This window comes from Vombatus ursinus, unplaced genomic scaffold (assembly GCF_900497805.2).
Source record: "Vombatus ursinus unplaced genomic scaffold, bare-nosed wombat genome assembly UNPS02014863.1, whole genome shotgun sequence".
Taxonomy (NCBI): domain Eukaryota; kingdom Metazoa; phylum Chordata; class Mammalia; order Diprotodontia; family Vombatidae; genus Vombatus; species Vombatus ursinus.
This window is the reverse complement of record NW_020954641.1, coordinates 40,814,839-40,830,678: the sequence shown is the minus strand read 5'-3', so window position 1 is coordinate 40,830,678 and position 15,840 is coordinate 40,814,839. Positions and strand designations below refer to the sequence as shown.

Below are 15,840 nucleotides of genomic sequence, written 5' to 3'. Positions count from 1 at the left end.
GATGATTTTTGTGGGTGGGGTACTCCTAGCTTGAGAGGTTCAGGAAAGGCTTCATGTAGAAGGTACAGCCTGAGTTCAGTCTATGAGGAAACCAGGGGTCCCAAAAGGAATAAGTGAGGGGGTAGCGCATTCAAGGCATAGATTTTTGTGCCTTTGTAATATCCCCTTCCCTACTCTCTCCACACACACACAGAGCCTAAAAAGAAGTTTACCTTCCCTAGATGCAAAGGCATAGAGTGAGGAAATGGAAAGCCACATGTGAAAAAAAAAAGTATGGATAGGATGACTAAATCATAAAGTTTTGTGAGAGTAACATGTAATTCGGACCAAAAGGTAGGCCAAGGCTAGGTTGTGAAGGGTTTTCAATGACAGGAGTTTTTATTTTATTCTAGATAATCGGGTATTCTGAATACCCTAGAGAATAAAAAATGGAGTTTATTGAGTAAAGCTGTGACATAGTTAGACTTGGACTTTGGAAAAAATCACTTTGGAAGCTTTGGAGGATAGAATTTAGTGAAGAAAGACTTCAGGTAGGGAGACTAATTAGGAGGCTATTGCAACAGTTCAGAAAAGGGCCTAAAACTAGGATGGTGACTATTTGGAGAGAGGTGTTGGATGCAAGAGATGGATGCAGGGGTAGAAATGATAAGATCTGGTAACTGATGGGGGATAGTGTTGCCCTGGACAGTAATACAAAAGTTCAGAAGAGAATAGATTTAAAAGAAAAGATAGAGTTATTCTGGATATGTTGCATGTGAGACTCATGCTTACAGGACATTTAGCTCAAAATGTCCAAAGTTGATGATACAAACTGGAGCTCAGGAAGGAGACAAGGTCAAGATACAGAATAAAATAAAAACTCTTCCATTTGGTACTTCAAGCCCTTCAAGCCCTTCAAGCCCTTGGTTTGGCTCCAACCTATCTTTCCAGTGTTACACATTCATTCTCTTCAGGTACTCTTCTTGAGTACAGCTAAACTAGCCTCATCATTGCTTTTCACACACAGCACTCAATTGCCCTTCCCTGTGCCTTGACACAAGCTTGAAATGCACCCCCTTCCTTTTATCTGCCTCACAGAAGACCTGGTTAACTTTAGAGTTAGGCTCAAATGCCACCTCCTATATGAGGCCTTTCTAGATCCTCCAGGTAGTGCCTGTCCCACAAAATGACTTGGTATTTATTTTGGACATACTTGTATGTATACATGCTGTCCCCCTCTCCAAAACATGAGCTTTGAGGAGCAAGGATAATGCCATTTTTGTCTTTGTCTCCCCACCAACTAGCATTATGTCTGGCATTTAATAAGTGCTTATTCTTTCGGTTAATTAATTGGAAAGTGAGATGGGAGGTGGAAGGGATGTTTTGATGAAAAGTCAATGGCAGCAGTAGTTACCCTTGTGCTTACCAATCAACCCTTCAATGTCTATTTGGAGGTGTCGGCACTTGAAGTCGGGATCAGCACCATTCTTGTGCAGCACTATCTGTGATATACACTCATCTATCAGCTTATAGTACTGAGGTCTGCAAAAAAGAAAAAGAGAGTGAGGAATAACCAAAATACCCTTAGGCTCCAAAGAAGCTCCGGACCCTAGAAGTCACATGGCTGCAATAAACAGTTTCTCTCTCCTCTATTGGTTATTTCAAATTTATCCTGACTATAGCTTGTTTGTACAGAGTTGTTTGCAATCTTGTCTCTGTCCCTCCTTAGACTGTGAGTTCTTAGAGACAAAGGACTTTCTTTTATCTTTTTTCGTGTCCCCATCACTTAGCACATATCTGGCACAAAGAAGCTTAATAAATGTTGCTTGTTGACTGACTCAATCACTAACTCAGTATGGAGTCCAAGGGAAAAATCTTGAGATAAAGTCCTTTTTAGAAATCTGAAATAAGGTTGTTATAGCCATGCCATGAACTACTTTAGCTGCCCTGAGTTTTCTGGATAATCAAGCCCAAATTCCTGCTCTCTGACTCCATTTTTCAGCCCCCTCTCCTCTCCCAAAGAATTCTGTCTTGGTCTTCCTCTGACAGGACAATACTACCATCATCTGCTGACTATTCCTTTTCAATCAAATGGGCAGGTATGGCTCCCTTACTCCAAATGGAAACTACTTTAAAGATAACCTTAAAATGCCTGACCCCAAAAGAGATTGCACCCTTTGTACCTCTCAGCCAATCAGAGGTAGTTTTCTGTCTAATTGAAGAGAAAATTCTCAGACACCTATGGCTGTGAGTGAATGCTAGTCCTTCTTTACTTCCTCTACTTTACCTTGTAATCTAAAAGTTTATTTTTCTTCCTTAATTTAACACCAAAGTTTCTCAGGCACCCTGCCATCCACCCCACCTGGCCTCGTAGTCATTTCGGACTAGCAGCAGGTGCTGTAGGATAGACAAGAAGAGCGGCTCGGCTTTTGAATCTTTAACTGTGTTCAGGAGGATCTGGAAAACTTCACTGAAATCAGTGGAAAAGGGGAAAGGGCTAAGGAAAAGATGATTTTAGAAACTAGGCTAGTCACAGATTCCTGACAGTTGTCACTAATTCTATGAAATGCCCCACCTGTCCTCCCCCCCAAAAAAAATGAAACTCCATCATTAGCACATGGAATCAAGCTCCATCTCCTAAACTCCCCTCAACTCAAGAGACCACTGTGCAAAAGTGTTATGTTGTAAAATTCTTCAGATCTAGAGGATCAATAGTGAAGAGAACCTAAAGTAACTTCAAAAGTAGTTGCACCAGATCTCAACATGTAACCAGATTATTGCCAGTGACTCTCAATCCTCACTTAAGGAATACATACAAAGTAGTCAGGGACACACAAACCTCCTCAAAAGGTCATGTTTTGGCCACATTCCTTGACCTATTTTTTCTTGCAATTAAATTCAAATCTCATAGTATTCCCAAGAAGCAAATACTAATCTTTCTGGCCCCCTCTGTTGTAAAGGACTCTCTGATGTCCTCGTCTAAGGTTTCTCAGACAAAAGAAGCCTGAGAATATCGTAAAGAATGTCCACAAGGTTCTCTTGCTGAGTAAATTATAGGGACATGGACCCTAATTCCTTAGGTAGTGAAATCTTTCTCAGGACACAAGGATTTCACCCAAAATTCAGCTGCTACAACTGAATTTAATACAGGCACCACATCTGGAGCCACTATTTAGCAGAAGGATATTCCATTTCCATTCGTATGTCTTCCAGCCTTCCCTTCAGGTCATAGGAATCCTCCTCCCCTTGTTCATCAAAGACTGCCAGCTGTACCTTCATATCTTCATTCTCCATCAGCCGCAGGTCCTATCAACAGTCAAACACAGGCATCAAAAAACTTATTAGTGTCCATTACGTCCTGGTTGTTCTCTAAAATTGTTTTAAACTGATAACCAAGGCTTTTAAGAGAATGAGAGATATTAGTGCAGAAAAAAAAGGAAAAAAACAAGTCATATTATAATTCTAAGGAACTTGCCCTCACCTTAAGCACTTGCTGCAGACCCGAGCGCATCAGCTCACTTCGGATGTGAACTCTGAAATCAAGTTCTTCTGCAGGTGTGATGAGGGCATTGATCAACTGTAGACATCCCACCTAAGATGGAAAGATAAGATAGCTGGGTTAATGTTAACTTCCTGAGGAAACTAAGGAAGGTTCCTTTTCCATTAAACTTATTTTTAGAGGAAAATACATACCCTCAACATCTAACGTAGATCCTACAAGAGCTATTAAAGTCATGAGGCCCAATCTAATAACTGAGTGGATTAGATCAGAGTTCTTAATATAATTCCTGGGCCTGTGAAACCCTGGACTGGGCAAGTGTCTTCCTTGTTTTAAAATTCAGTTTTGCCAGCTATAAAATAGTCACAGAAATTCCTAACCAAAACTGAATCAAGGATAGGTCACCAGAGGCTCTTTGGTCCAAGACAGTTTTCCAAACTTTTAATTTTTTTCAGCTTAGATCTATCACTAGTATAGGAAGCTCCTTAGTGAGGAAACTCCCTCTACAATGGCTGATCAGCAATTCGTCTATAGCTCAGTCGAGAGATGCACTGAGGCGACACTGGGAGACTGAATGATTTGCCCAGTTTTATACTGCTAGTTTGTGTCAGAGTTTGAATTTGAACCCTGGTCAGTCTGATTCCAATCCCCGACATCAAACTGTCTCTCAATCCAAAACATACCTAACCCAAATTCCCATCTACAGTATCACTGACAAGTGGTCATCTAGCCTCTATTTGAAGACTAAGTATCTCCTGTGTGCTTCATATATGGCCAACTCTAATTATTAGAGAATGTTTCCTTACAGTCTAAATCTGCTTCTCTGTAACTTCCACCCCATGGCTCCCACTAGGACCGACTTGGCCCTCTAGGACCAAGCAAAGCAAGTCTAATCCTTTTCCCCCATAGTTTTCAAATACTTAAACACTACCATCATGACTCCTCTACGTTTTCTCTTTTCTAGGTTAAATATCCTCAGTTTCTTCAAGCAGTTTTTATAGGGCATGATCTCCAGCCCTGGATGCCAACATGCTCGATATGCTCTAGCTTACCTATGCCCTTCCTAAAATGTGGCACCCAAGAAAGTCTGCTTTCTTGAGAAAGAAGCCCCATACTTACCGTTTAGCATAAAGCACACAAAAAGAAGACACTCCATTTGTTCTAGTGAGAGACTAGAAGACCCAAGAAATAATGGCCCTTGCATCTTCTTCCCAGGGGCTGCTCTCAGATTACACACCTTGAGGGCAATGGAGGTTCCACTCTTTAATCCCTCCAAAAGAGGCTGGAAACGGTCAACTTCCTCCATCTCTGCTCGCTCTGTCATTGCCTCCAGAACTCGTTCGTTCCTGCATTGGAGAAAGTGGTTAAAAGGTGGGAAGAAAAGGATGGGGAAAAAGGAAGATAGACTATTCAGGGTCCTACCTCAGAGGTATGGGTAAGAAGAGAAAAGAAAGGGTATAATTATTCTGGCATGACACAAGAAGAAAGATCTTTTTGGAAGTTTAGGAAAATACCCACACCACTGCTTCCACCCCTCAGAGGCTTCAGAAGTGGACAGTGGCCCATAGGATATCCTCTACTAGTCTTCCTAATACAGAGTTTTTTCTAAAGACAGTCACTCACTTAGGTCTCTTGTATTGGGAATGAGAGTCACCAGATTCCATACTGAGTAGAACCACAGTCTATCCAAGCAACTGAGTTCAAGAGGCACATTTCCTCACACTCAAGCAAACCAGTCCTCCAGCACATATACTTGCAGAGATTTAAAAAAACAGGGAAAGAAAATGGGAAATGAAGAAAATTCTAAGTCACATACATATCCTCAGGTTGTGGTAGAATGCAGAGAGCAGACAGAAGCTTGGCTGCATCAATCATCATATTGGGGACAGCAGGGTCCATGGCTCTGACCAGCAGCAGGATTCCTTCTTCTGTTTCCAACATTGTCTTGATCCCAAACTGGCAAAGCAAGAACAGGAAAGAAGAATGTAAAGATTTTAGAGCCATATGAAAGAATACGAAGATACAGTATCCCATGCCTCTTTCTCAGCAGAATCCCATACTACAAGACAAAGCAAAATCTCTTTTCTGCAGAGGTACAAGAACCCAAGTTCTCCAAGGATAGAGATGAACTACTTATTAATGCAAATAACTGTGCAAATGAATAAGGAAAGGGAGAACTAATCTGAAATGAAGTTATCTTTTTTATTATGAGTCAAAGCAGAAAGACTAAGGGGATTCTGAAAACAGGCATATGTGAGAAGTACGAGACTACACTGGGATGAGAGAGGCAGTAGTTAGGTGGCACAGTGGATAGAGCACTGGGGCTTGGGTCAAGAAGACCTAGGTTCAAATCCAGCCTCAGACACTTCCTAGCTGTGTGACCCCTGGCAAGTGACAACCTCTGTTTGCTTCAGTTTCCTCAACTATAAAATGGGGATCATAACAGCAACTATCTCCCAAGGCTTTTGGGAGGATCTAATGAGAAGACATTTGTAGAGCACTTAGCACAGTGCCTGGCATGTAGTAAGCACTACATAAATGCTAGTTATTATTATTAAGTAAGGAGAGAGGTCAGACTTTTGAAAAGAATGTGTGCAGGTTAGGAAACATAAAAGCACAGGACAAAAAAACAAGGGAGGAAAAGAACTAAGCTGGAATGGACTAATAAAGGATATACAGGTGCCACCAAAAAATAGGTATGAACCAGGATAATGGAAAGTTATTTAACCTCGTGCTCTTGGCTGCCTCTTTTGAGTTGCCAAGTGGAGAGGGACTGGGTAGCGGTGTGGGAGAGGCAGGGAGACAGAGGAGGGAAAAGATCTCACCTTGTTATTCATAAAAGCTTTCAAACAGCGAATGATCTCATGCTTATTACGGCTGTCGTAGCTTCTGCACAAAGAAGAAGCAATCAATGAAATGCCTTTAATGCTACATTCCCTCCCAATAGCCAAAGAAAAGGCTCCTAAACTGGGACACAACACTCAACCCTGAAATCCTAAAGACTAAGAAGGGGCAGAGCCATTCACTTCAACAAACATTGAAGCGCTTACTACAGAGGTGATGGTGACTACAAAGACCAAGGTAAGGCAATCCCAATCCTCAAAGAGGATTTACATTTTACCAAAGGAAATGAAACAGAACATGTAAATGAGTAAGGATGAGATCATTTGAGGAGGGAAATAGCACCCACAAGTAAGAGGAATTAGGAAACAATTCCTAGGGTAGGTGGTCCTTTAGCTGAACCTTAAAGGAAGCTAAGGAATTTAAGCTAGAAGTATAGGTGAGGAAGGAATGAATTCTAAAAGCAGGGGGAAAAGGCACGAAGACAGGAGATTGGACACCAAGTTTGAGGAACAGTAAATAGGATGATGTGTCTGGATTCCAGAGAGTATGAAGGAGCTGGAAAGTTATGCTGGAACCAGATTGTGAGAGACTTTATATATTAGGAGAAGAGTTTATATTTTATTCTAGAGGTATTAAAAGCCACTGAAGCCTTGAGCAGGAAGTGACATGGTTAGACAAATGTTTCAGGACAATTATTTTGGCAGTTACTGAAGAGATCCATAAGTCCTGGTCTTAGTTAGTCCTGTGTTTTCTCTTCAGCTTGAATACTAAAAATCTAGTGGGAGTAGGACCACAAACCTTCCCACTAATCCTCCAGGCACCCACAGAATCAATTCTCTTTCATATTCTCCAAAGTCTTATCCCAATACCTCAGTGTGACATGTGCAAGCTCTGGATGGTTCAACAAATCTGGAAAGGCTTTAAATACCAATCCAATGACAAACTGCATGCCCACTGTTTGAAATCCAGCTGAGCTAAGTTTAATATTGTCACCATCACAAGTGTGATGAATTTTTTTGGCCAATTCAACTCAGACTATTTACTAAGTTATAAAAGCGATAGTGGCTACATTAGTGGAAGGAGTAGTCTCACTAATAAAATTCCAGATCCCTGAAGCAACTGTTCAGTGAAGTACTAATTACCATTTAGAAAAATGCCCTATAGATTAATACCTCACTCCATTATACCCTATTAAATTAAAAAAAAACCATTTATTGAGAACCTACTGTATGACAGGCTTTGTAGTAGATATTGGGATATTAAGGCAAAAACCAAACAGTCTTTATCCTCAAGGAGTTTACATTCTACTTAGAAAAAAAAAGGCACACACATAAATATATAATAAAACATATACAAAGAAAGTACAAATGGGGAGGGGAGAACACTAAAAAGTAGGGTGGGGGCTTCCTATAGGAGGTGGCATCTTAACCATGTTTTGAAGGAAGAGGGAGATTCCAAGAGATAGAGGTGAAGAGGGAAACCACTGTAGGCATGGGGAACAGCCTAGGCAAAGGCATGGGAAAGGAGATGGAATGTCCTCTATTGGGATAGCAAGTAGGCCAGTCTGGCTGAACACAGAGTATTTAAAAGGAAGTAAACAATTATTACAATTATTCTTGAAAAAGAGATTAGATTCAGATTGTGAAGGATATTAAATGATATACTGGGGGCTTGTATTTTATCCTAGAAGAGTACTACTGAAGCCTCTTAAGCAAAGGAGTGAGATAGTCACAACGCTGCTTTAGGAATGTCTATCTGGCAGGTATATAAATGGATTAGGCAGGGAAAAGACTTGAAGCAAGGAGAACAATTAGGAAGCTCTTTTAAAAATCAAGGTGATAAAAAAATAAAAATAAAAATCAAGGTGAGAAATGATAAGGGCCTAAATTAGGATGCTGGATATGAGGATGGAGTGAGTGAATAGATAAGAGAAGCTGTGGAGGTAGAAACAATAAAATCTGGCAACTAGATGTTGGGCATGAAGAATTGAGAATCAACTCTGAGGTTGTAAACCTAGGTGCTTGGAAGGGTGGTAGTGGTGGTACATTTGACAGAAATAGAGAATTAAGGAAAGGAGTATATTTTAGGACACAGAGGAGTTCTGTTTTAGACATACTGATTTTGAGATGCCTGTGGGATATTCAAATGGAGATGTCCGGCAGGAAATTGTTGGTACAAAGTTGAAGCTCAGGAAAGAGACAGTGGCTCAATACATAGATTTGAGAGCTATATGAATAGAGATACAATACATAACTCCTTGAGTAATATTAAGGAGGTAAAGAAATCAGGAGAGGGAGTGGGAAAGGGGACAACTACTCTTATTCAGGTCCTTATCACCCCTAGGCTATGGAATTAGCTATCTAATTGGTTTCTCTGCCTCAAGTCTGTCCCCTCTCCAATCATCCTCCACACAGCTACAAAATTATTATTTGAAAAAAGCTTAGGCTTGACTATATCAATTCTCTGCTTAAGAACCTTTGATCAAGGATAAATGCAAATTCCTGTTTGCCATTTAAAGACCTTCACAATCTTATTCTAGCTTTCCTTTCCAGGCTGATTACTCTACTTCACAAACTATGTTACAGTCAGGCTGGCCAACTTCTTGTTTCCATGTGACATTCCTTCTTCTGCCCTGTGCCTTTCCCTGGTTCTCCACCATGTCTGAAATGCTTTCCATCCTCACCCCCAACACTTGGCACCTTCAGCTCCTGTCAAGGCTCAGCTCAAGTGCCACTTTAGGTCTTTCAGGACTTCTCCAGTTGAGGCAGCTAGGCATTACAGTAAATAGAGAACTGGACCTGGAGTCAGGTAAACTTGCTTCAGACATTACTAACTGTGTGACCCTGGACAAGTCAATTACTCTGTTTTCCTCATCTGTAAAATGGGGTTAATACTAGCACCTAACTTCCAGGTTTACTGTGAGGAAAAAATGAGATTATTTATTAAGGGCTTTGTAAACCTTCCAAGCACTATACAAATGCTAGCTATTCATTTTTAAGTGTCCCCAAACAAAATCACTTTGCATTTATTCTGTATATATCCTGTATTTATTTATCTGGAAACATGCTGTACTCCCCAACAGAATGTAAGCTTCTTGAAGGCAGGGGACTGTTTCACTTTTGTATTTGTATCTCTAGTCTCTAGCATATGGCATATGGTTGATGCTTAATAAATGTTTATTGACTGATGAAGAGTGCCCAAGACAGAGTTCCAGGATACATCCATGCAAAGAAGATTGGATATGGTAATGATCCAAATAAAAAAAACAGAAGTAATAGATAGATGGGAGTACCAAAAGATGATAGTAAGCACCTAGGAGGTAGCAAAGGTCAACAGTGTCAAAACCTACAGCAAGAAGGAGTAGGAGGACTGAAAAAAGGTCACTGGGTTTAGCAGTTAGGAAATCACTCATAACTTTTGAGAGAACAGTTTCAGTAGAATGGTGGGGTTCTAAGCCAGATTGCCAAGGGCCTGAGAAGTCAGTAGGAAGTGAGGAAGTGAAAATATTGAGTATAAATAGCTATAAACTCAGACCTGGAGCACAACCTCCAAAAAGTATGTCATATCTAGTAGTTTAGGTCCACTCTGGATCATCCCATTTTTAAAGGAAAACAAAATGGTTGGGGATGTCCACTTGGCTCAAGGTTCAAGATAAGTCTAAATTGATCCTAGGTATTTCCCCTGCTTCCCAACCTTCAAGCTTGCACTAAAATTAACCCATAATCCTAGCCCAGTCCTAGAACTTGATCAGCTACTTGAAAGATATCCAGATCAAGGATAACCCTGGGCAGGACAGACTTTACTAGACAGTTCGGTATTTACCCAGACCTCACTTCTAGTTTGAGTGAGGATAATCTGGCCTCCAGAAGGTTAGGGAGATGTTTGATGTAGATGGAGTACTTATTTAAAGTTTAATTTTTAGCTCTCTTTCCCTGTACCTTGCTTTACCCTTAACCATCCAAGAGAAAAACTCCATCCTTAGCTGAGAATAATCCTCCAATCCATTACATCTCATGTAAAATAGCTGTTTATCACAAAATATATAGCCTTGCCCATTTTGTGCTTCCCTCTTTCCAGAAGATAGAGAGATTCAGGAGCCCTCACCCAGGAGATTCCTCTCTCTCATCGTGGAGTCGTTTAAGTATGTCCAGCAAGGATGCAAGGCCCTCAGCTCCAAATGTCTGTACCCAGCTGTAAGGAATACACAGAATCAATGCAGCATCAAATCAAATTAACAACTTACATCTAGCATAGCGCATCCTCAAGACTTCTACAGTAACTTTCCCCAAATGAAGCCAGCCTCTCACCTGACAGGGTTATTATTAAGTGACACACGAAGGGACTCTAGGCAGCTAAGTAGAGGCATATCCTTTAAGCCTGAACGAAGCTCTTGGATGTACATCATGGCAGACCTGGAACTCTCCTTTTGACTCATACCCTGGAAAAGAAAAAAGGCAGAGATGATAGATCAACATCTGAGAGTCAAAACTAGCTAAACAATATTTCTCAGGACACCAGAGTCCCATCACTCAGACCACTGAGCCATGTGGTCTACAATCAGAGGGACATGAGCAGGGGACTAGACAAATCTACAAAGAATCTTTCCTCCTACACTTCATTAATAAGATTCATTCAGATCAAAGAGAAGGCGCCCAAACAGGAGGGTTGAAGTATTTAGAGCTGTACATTAGGATAAAATAGACTTACTACAAACAGATATAATGTCTTTAAAATAAAGCAATGGCAGAATCTCCCAATGTTGTGTCCATATCTCAATACTGCCTTCCACCCTAGAATATCAGATCTCAAATTATATTACAAAACAGTAATCATCAAAACAATCTGGTACTGGCTAAGAAATAGAGGTGGATTAGTAGAATAGATTAGGTACACAATACATAGTAGTAAATGACTGTAGTAATCTGGTGTTTGATAAAACCAAAGATCCAAGTTTTGAAGCAAGAACTCACTATTTGACAAAAATTGCTGGGGAAACTGGAAAGCACTTTGGCAAAAACTACGTACAGACCAACATCTCACAACATATACCAAGATAAGGACAAAATGTGTACATGATTTAGACATAAAAGGTGGTATCATAAGCAAACTAGGGGAGAATGGAAAATTTTACCTGTCACATCTGTGGTTAAGGGAAGAATTTATGGCCAAACAAGAGATAGAGAGGAATACAGGAAATAAAATGGATAATTTTGATTACATCAAATTTAAAAGGTTTTGCACAAATAAAATCAATGTAGCCAAGATTAGAAGGAAAACAGAAAACCAGGGGGAAAATTTTATAGCAAGTTTCTTTGATATAGGGCTCATTTCTCAAATATATAGGGAACTGAGTCAAATTTACAAAAATAAGAGCCATTCTCCACTTGGTAAATGGTCAAAGTATATGAATAGGCAGTTTTCTGAAGAAGAAATCAAAGCTATCTATAATTATATGAAAAAATGCTCTAAATCACTACTGATTAGAGAAATGCAAATTGAAACAATTCTGAGGTACCACATCACACGTGTCAGATTGGCTAACATGACAGAAAGGGAAAATGACAAATGGAGGGAATGTGGAAAAACTGGGACGCTAATACATTTGTTGGTGGAACTACAAACTAGCCCAACAACTCTAGAGAACAATTTGGAACCATGCCCAAAGTATTCTAAAACTGCGAATACTCTTTGACCCAGCAATACCACTACTAAGTCTGTATCTCAAAAAGAGCAAGAAAAAGAAAAAGGACCTATATGTACAAAAATATTTCTAACAGCCATTTGGTAAAGAACAGGAAATTGAAGGAATGCCCATCAATTGGGGAATGGCCGAACAAGCTGTGGTATGTGACTGTGATGGGATTCTACTGTGCTATAAGATATGATGAGGCAGATGGTTTCAGAAAAACCTGGGACAATTTATATGAATTGATGCAAAGTGAAATGAGCAGACCAGAACACTGTACTCAGTAACAGCAATATTGTAACAATGACCAGCTGTGAAAGACTTAGTTACTTTGATACAATGATCCAAGACAATCCCAAAGGACTCATGATGAAAAATGCAATCTACTTTCAGAGAAAGAACTGATAAATTGCGTGCAGACTAAAGTATAATGTTATCACTTTATTTTTCTTGCCTTTTTTTTTTTTTGCAACGTGGAAATGACTCTACATGACTTCACATGTATAATTGATATCCTATTGCTTGCCTTCTTAAGGGGTAGGGACAGAAAAAAAGAATTTGGAAGTCAAGATTTTAAAAAATGAATGCTAAAAATACATAAATTATATATACACACATACTTTTTTTTTTAAAAAAGAAAACTCACTGCTTTTGAGGTGTGCAAGTACTGGAACACCATCTCCCTCTTGATAATGATGTCTTTCTCTCTCAAAGGTTGTTGTTTCTCATCATTCAGGTTCATATCCAACTGGTAAGGTTAAAAGTAGAAAACAAAATCAGCTCTGATGTTTTACATATTTACAGGGTTCTGTACTTGGTGCTCTTAGTAGAGTGCTATGCACACTAAAAGCTCACTAAATAAATTCATCACTCCTTTCTCTAGAGACTAAACTTTTTCATATGGCATAGTTATCTCACCAGGAAGGTAAACTTTAAATCTGTTTATATTACACTATCCAGGAACTGTCATCCCTCAGGCGTCAGCTAATTTTGAAGTTTTTCCCAGGGTGATCTTATCCCAAATCAAGTTTTCCTCCTTGTAGAGACTAGGGTAAAGGGCACAATGACAATATGAGATACTATTGGCTACTACAAGGGAAAAATGAGTAGCCCATAATAGATGATATCACGTACCTCAGTGTAAGAAGTCTTTAGTGATCATAATTACAATAAAAAGCTTGTGTATATCTTAAGTGCACATTGGTAAAGAAGAAAAGCATAAGTCCAAAGTGTGTCTACTAAAACTGGTACTAGGACAAAAAATGTTAGTAGGAGTCATCTCATCAGGAAGCAAGCTCTATTGTCAATCTGGCTAATCGTAGTTCTACATACCCCCATCCCATACCATGACATTGTCATGAAGTTAAAGGAATTATCTTATTCTACTTTATACCTGAAAAAGCTGAAACTCAGTTTAACAAATATTCAGAAGTATGCATTCCTACCACACTGGAAGCATTCTGACGGTCTCAACCAGTTATTATTTTTCTGTAAAATTTTATAGTCTATGAAAACCAAAAATACCACAGATTTACTGCAGGCACAAGTGAGGACTTATTTAGGAAACCAGGACACAATTAGTTAGTTAGTCTGCAAGGTTTCCATTCTGTTCAGAGCAAACAATTCTCTTTCTGAGAAAGAAGCTGGTTCCCAGAATAGCAAAACATTAACTAAGTTTCTGAGTCCTTTCCAGACATGTTTTGGGTCTGGAAAAAAGCCCAAAGTGCCCAAATAACTACAGTCATGGTCTTCTATCCTGCATTGACACAGCATATACTCAGCCCTGTTATGAACTTTCAAAACCATATCTTTAAAAAATAGCTAATATTTATATAACTCTTTGCAAAGCATGTAAAAATACTATAAAAACATTATCTCATTTGGTCCTCACAAGAATCCTGTGAGGGAAATGCTATTATTCATCCTCATTTTATAGATATTGAAGCTAAGACTGTGCAAAAATTTAAATGACATGCCCACAGTCACACAGCTAGAAAATTTCTGAGACAGGATTTTATCTCAGATCTCCCTGATTTCAAGTCAAACCTATTATGATTTCAAACCTATCTACTACGCCAGCTAGCTGCCTCAGGGAAATCACTTCTGATACAGGTGAATCGCAGAAATAAGTGACTCCTACACAAAACATGGTAAGTGAAATCTGCACAGCTGATCTGCTTCTCTGTGTAGTAACAATTAAAAATCGCCCCAAGTAAGTCAACAGGAAAGGTTTCATATACACGAAAATATTTATATCAGCACTCTTTTGAAGTACCAAATACCTGAAAACAAAGTAGATGTCCACCAACTAGGCAACATTTAAATTAATTGTGGTACATGGATGTAATGATGTATTACTTCACCATAAGAAACAATGAGTATGAAAAATATTGAGTAGCAAAGAAAGATTTTTATGAATTAATGAAAAGTGAAATAAAAGCAAAGCCACGACTTTAACAAACAACTACTGCGGGACACCTAGGTGACGCAGTAGATAGAGCTCCAGTCCTGAAGTCAGGAGGACCTGAGTTCAAATCTGGCCTCAGACCAAACACTTGACACTAGCTGTGTGACCCTAGGCAAGTCACTTAACCCCAATTGCCTAAAAAGAAAAAAAGAAAAAAACAAACAACAACTACAACAGTATAAAGAAAACCTTCAAAGTACAAGAATTAAAAAGCCAAAACTGAAACTTAGTGAAATTATAATAATCAAGCTTGTTCCAGAAGAGATAAGAAAATTTACTTCTCTCCCTTATTTGCAGAGATGGGGGAATATGAGTTTGAAATATTGCATATACTATCAGATACACCACTGATATATTGACTACCTTTACTGCCCTGTCATCACTGACACTTGTGAGATCTCCTCGTAGAGATCACACTTTCTGTCTCTAGATAGCTGAGCTGTCTCTACGTGGGATCATTGTTAAAGGAAATGTCAGTAACGATAGGAAATGAGAACTCACATCTCCATAGTATTTTAAGGTTTACAAAATACTTTCCTCAGAACTCATAATTACAAAAATATTTACAGCAGCACTTTGTGTTATTGCAAAGACCTGGAAACTAAGGGGAAGGCCATCAGTTGGGGAATGGCTAAGCAAATTCTGACATATAAGTGTGATAAAATATTGCATTTTTTAAAATGGTCAAAGGAAAGGATTAAAAGAAACCAGGGAACATCTATAAGAACTAATGCACAGAAAAGTAAGCAGAATGAAGAATAATTTATATGCTGTAAAGAAAAAAGCTTTGAAAAACTTAAGAACTCTTACTAATGTAACAACCAACCAAAACCCTAAAAGGACATATGATTAAGCATGCTACCCACCTCCTCACAAAGAGGTAATAGACCTGAAGTGAAGAATGAAATATGTATATATTTTCAGTCACAGCCAATGTGTAGACCTGCTTTATTTAACTATGCTCACTTCTCAATAAAGGAGGGTTGTTTTTTTTTTTTAATTGGGAGAGAAAGGTGATAATGACACCAAAAAAAAGAAAAGAGGGCCTTTGAAACTTTGTCTTAAATGCACAGAAGAGAACCAAAGGAAGTTCAAACAGGAAAGCCTTGAAATTAACATGTTGAATTTATTCTATGCTTTTTAAAAAAGCAATCTGTATGTAACAGAGATCTGCAGTTTCATATTTTAAAAGATTAATTTTTTTTAAAAAGTGCTTTCCTCACAATCACCCTATCAGGTAGGTAGAGCAACTATTATTATCCTCATTTTACAGGAGAAAAAAACTGAGGCTGAGAGAGTAAATGATTTATATTCATGATCATACAGCTATCAAGCATCAAGACTAGGATTCAAACCCAAGCCTTG

General features: G+C 39.0%; 1 protein-coding gene across 5 annotated transcripts in view; it reads right to left on the bottom strand.

Moving 5' to 3' along the window:
• The window catches only part of DIAPH1 (diaphanous related formin 1), an 84,906-nt gene that overhangs the window by 43,725 nt on the left and 25,341 nt on the right, over positions 1-15,840 (bottom strand). For 4 of the 5 annotated variants that reach the window (XM_027841954.1, XM_027841955.1, XM_027841957.1 and 1 more), the window contains 10 exons: positions 12,655-12,756; positions 10,630-10,760; positions 10,427-10,513; positions 6,304-6,367; positions 5,295-5,434; positions 4,716-4,824; positions 3,461-3,571; positions 3,167-3,285; positions 2,342-2,458; positions 1,406-1,521 (listed from right to left, as the gene is read on the bottom strand). In XM_027841954.1, the coding sequence (XP_027697755.1) occupies positions 1,406-1,521; positions 2,342-2,458; positions 3,167-3,285; positions 3,461-3,571; positions 4,716-4,824; positions 5,295-5,434; positions 6,304-6,367; positions 10,427-10,513; positions 10,630-10,760; positions 12,655-12,756 (1,096 nt within the window). The remainder of the gene's footprint in view (positions 1-1,405; positions 1,522-2,341; positions 2,459-3,166; positions 3,286-3,460; positions 3,572-4,715; positions 4,825-5,294; positions 5,435-6,303; positions 6,368-10,426; positions 10,514-10,629; positions 10,761-12,654; positions 12,757-15,840) is intronic. The other variant, XM_027841956.1, reaches the window with a different exon arrangement.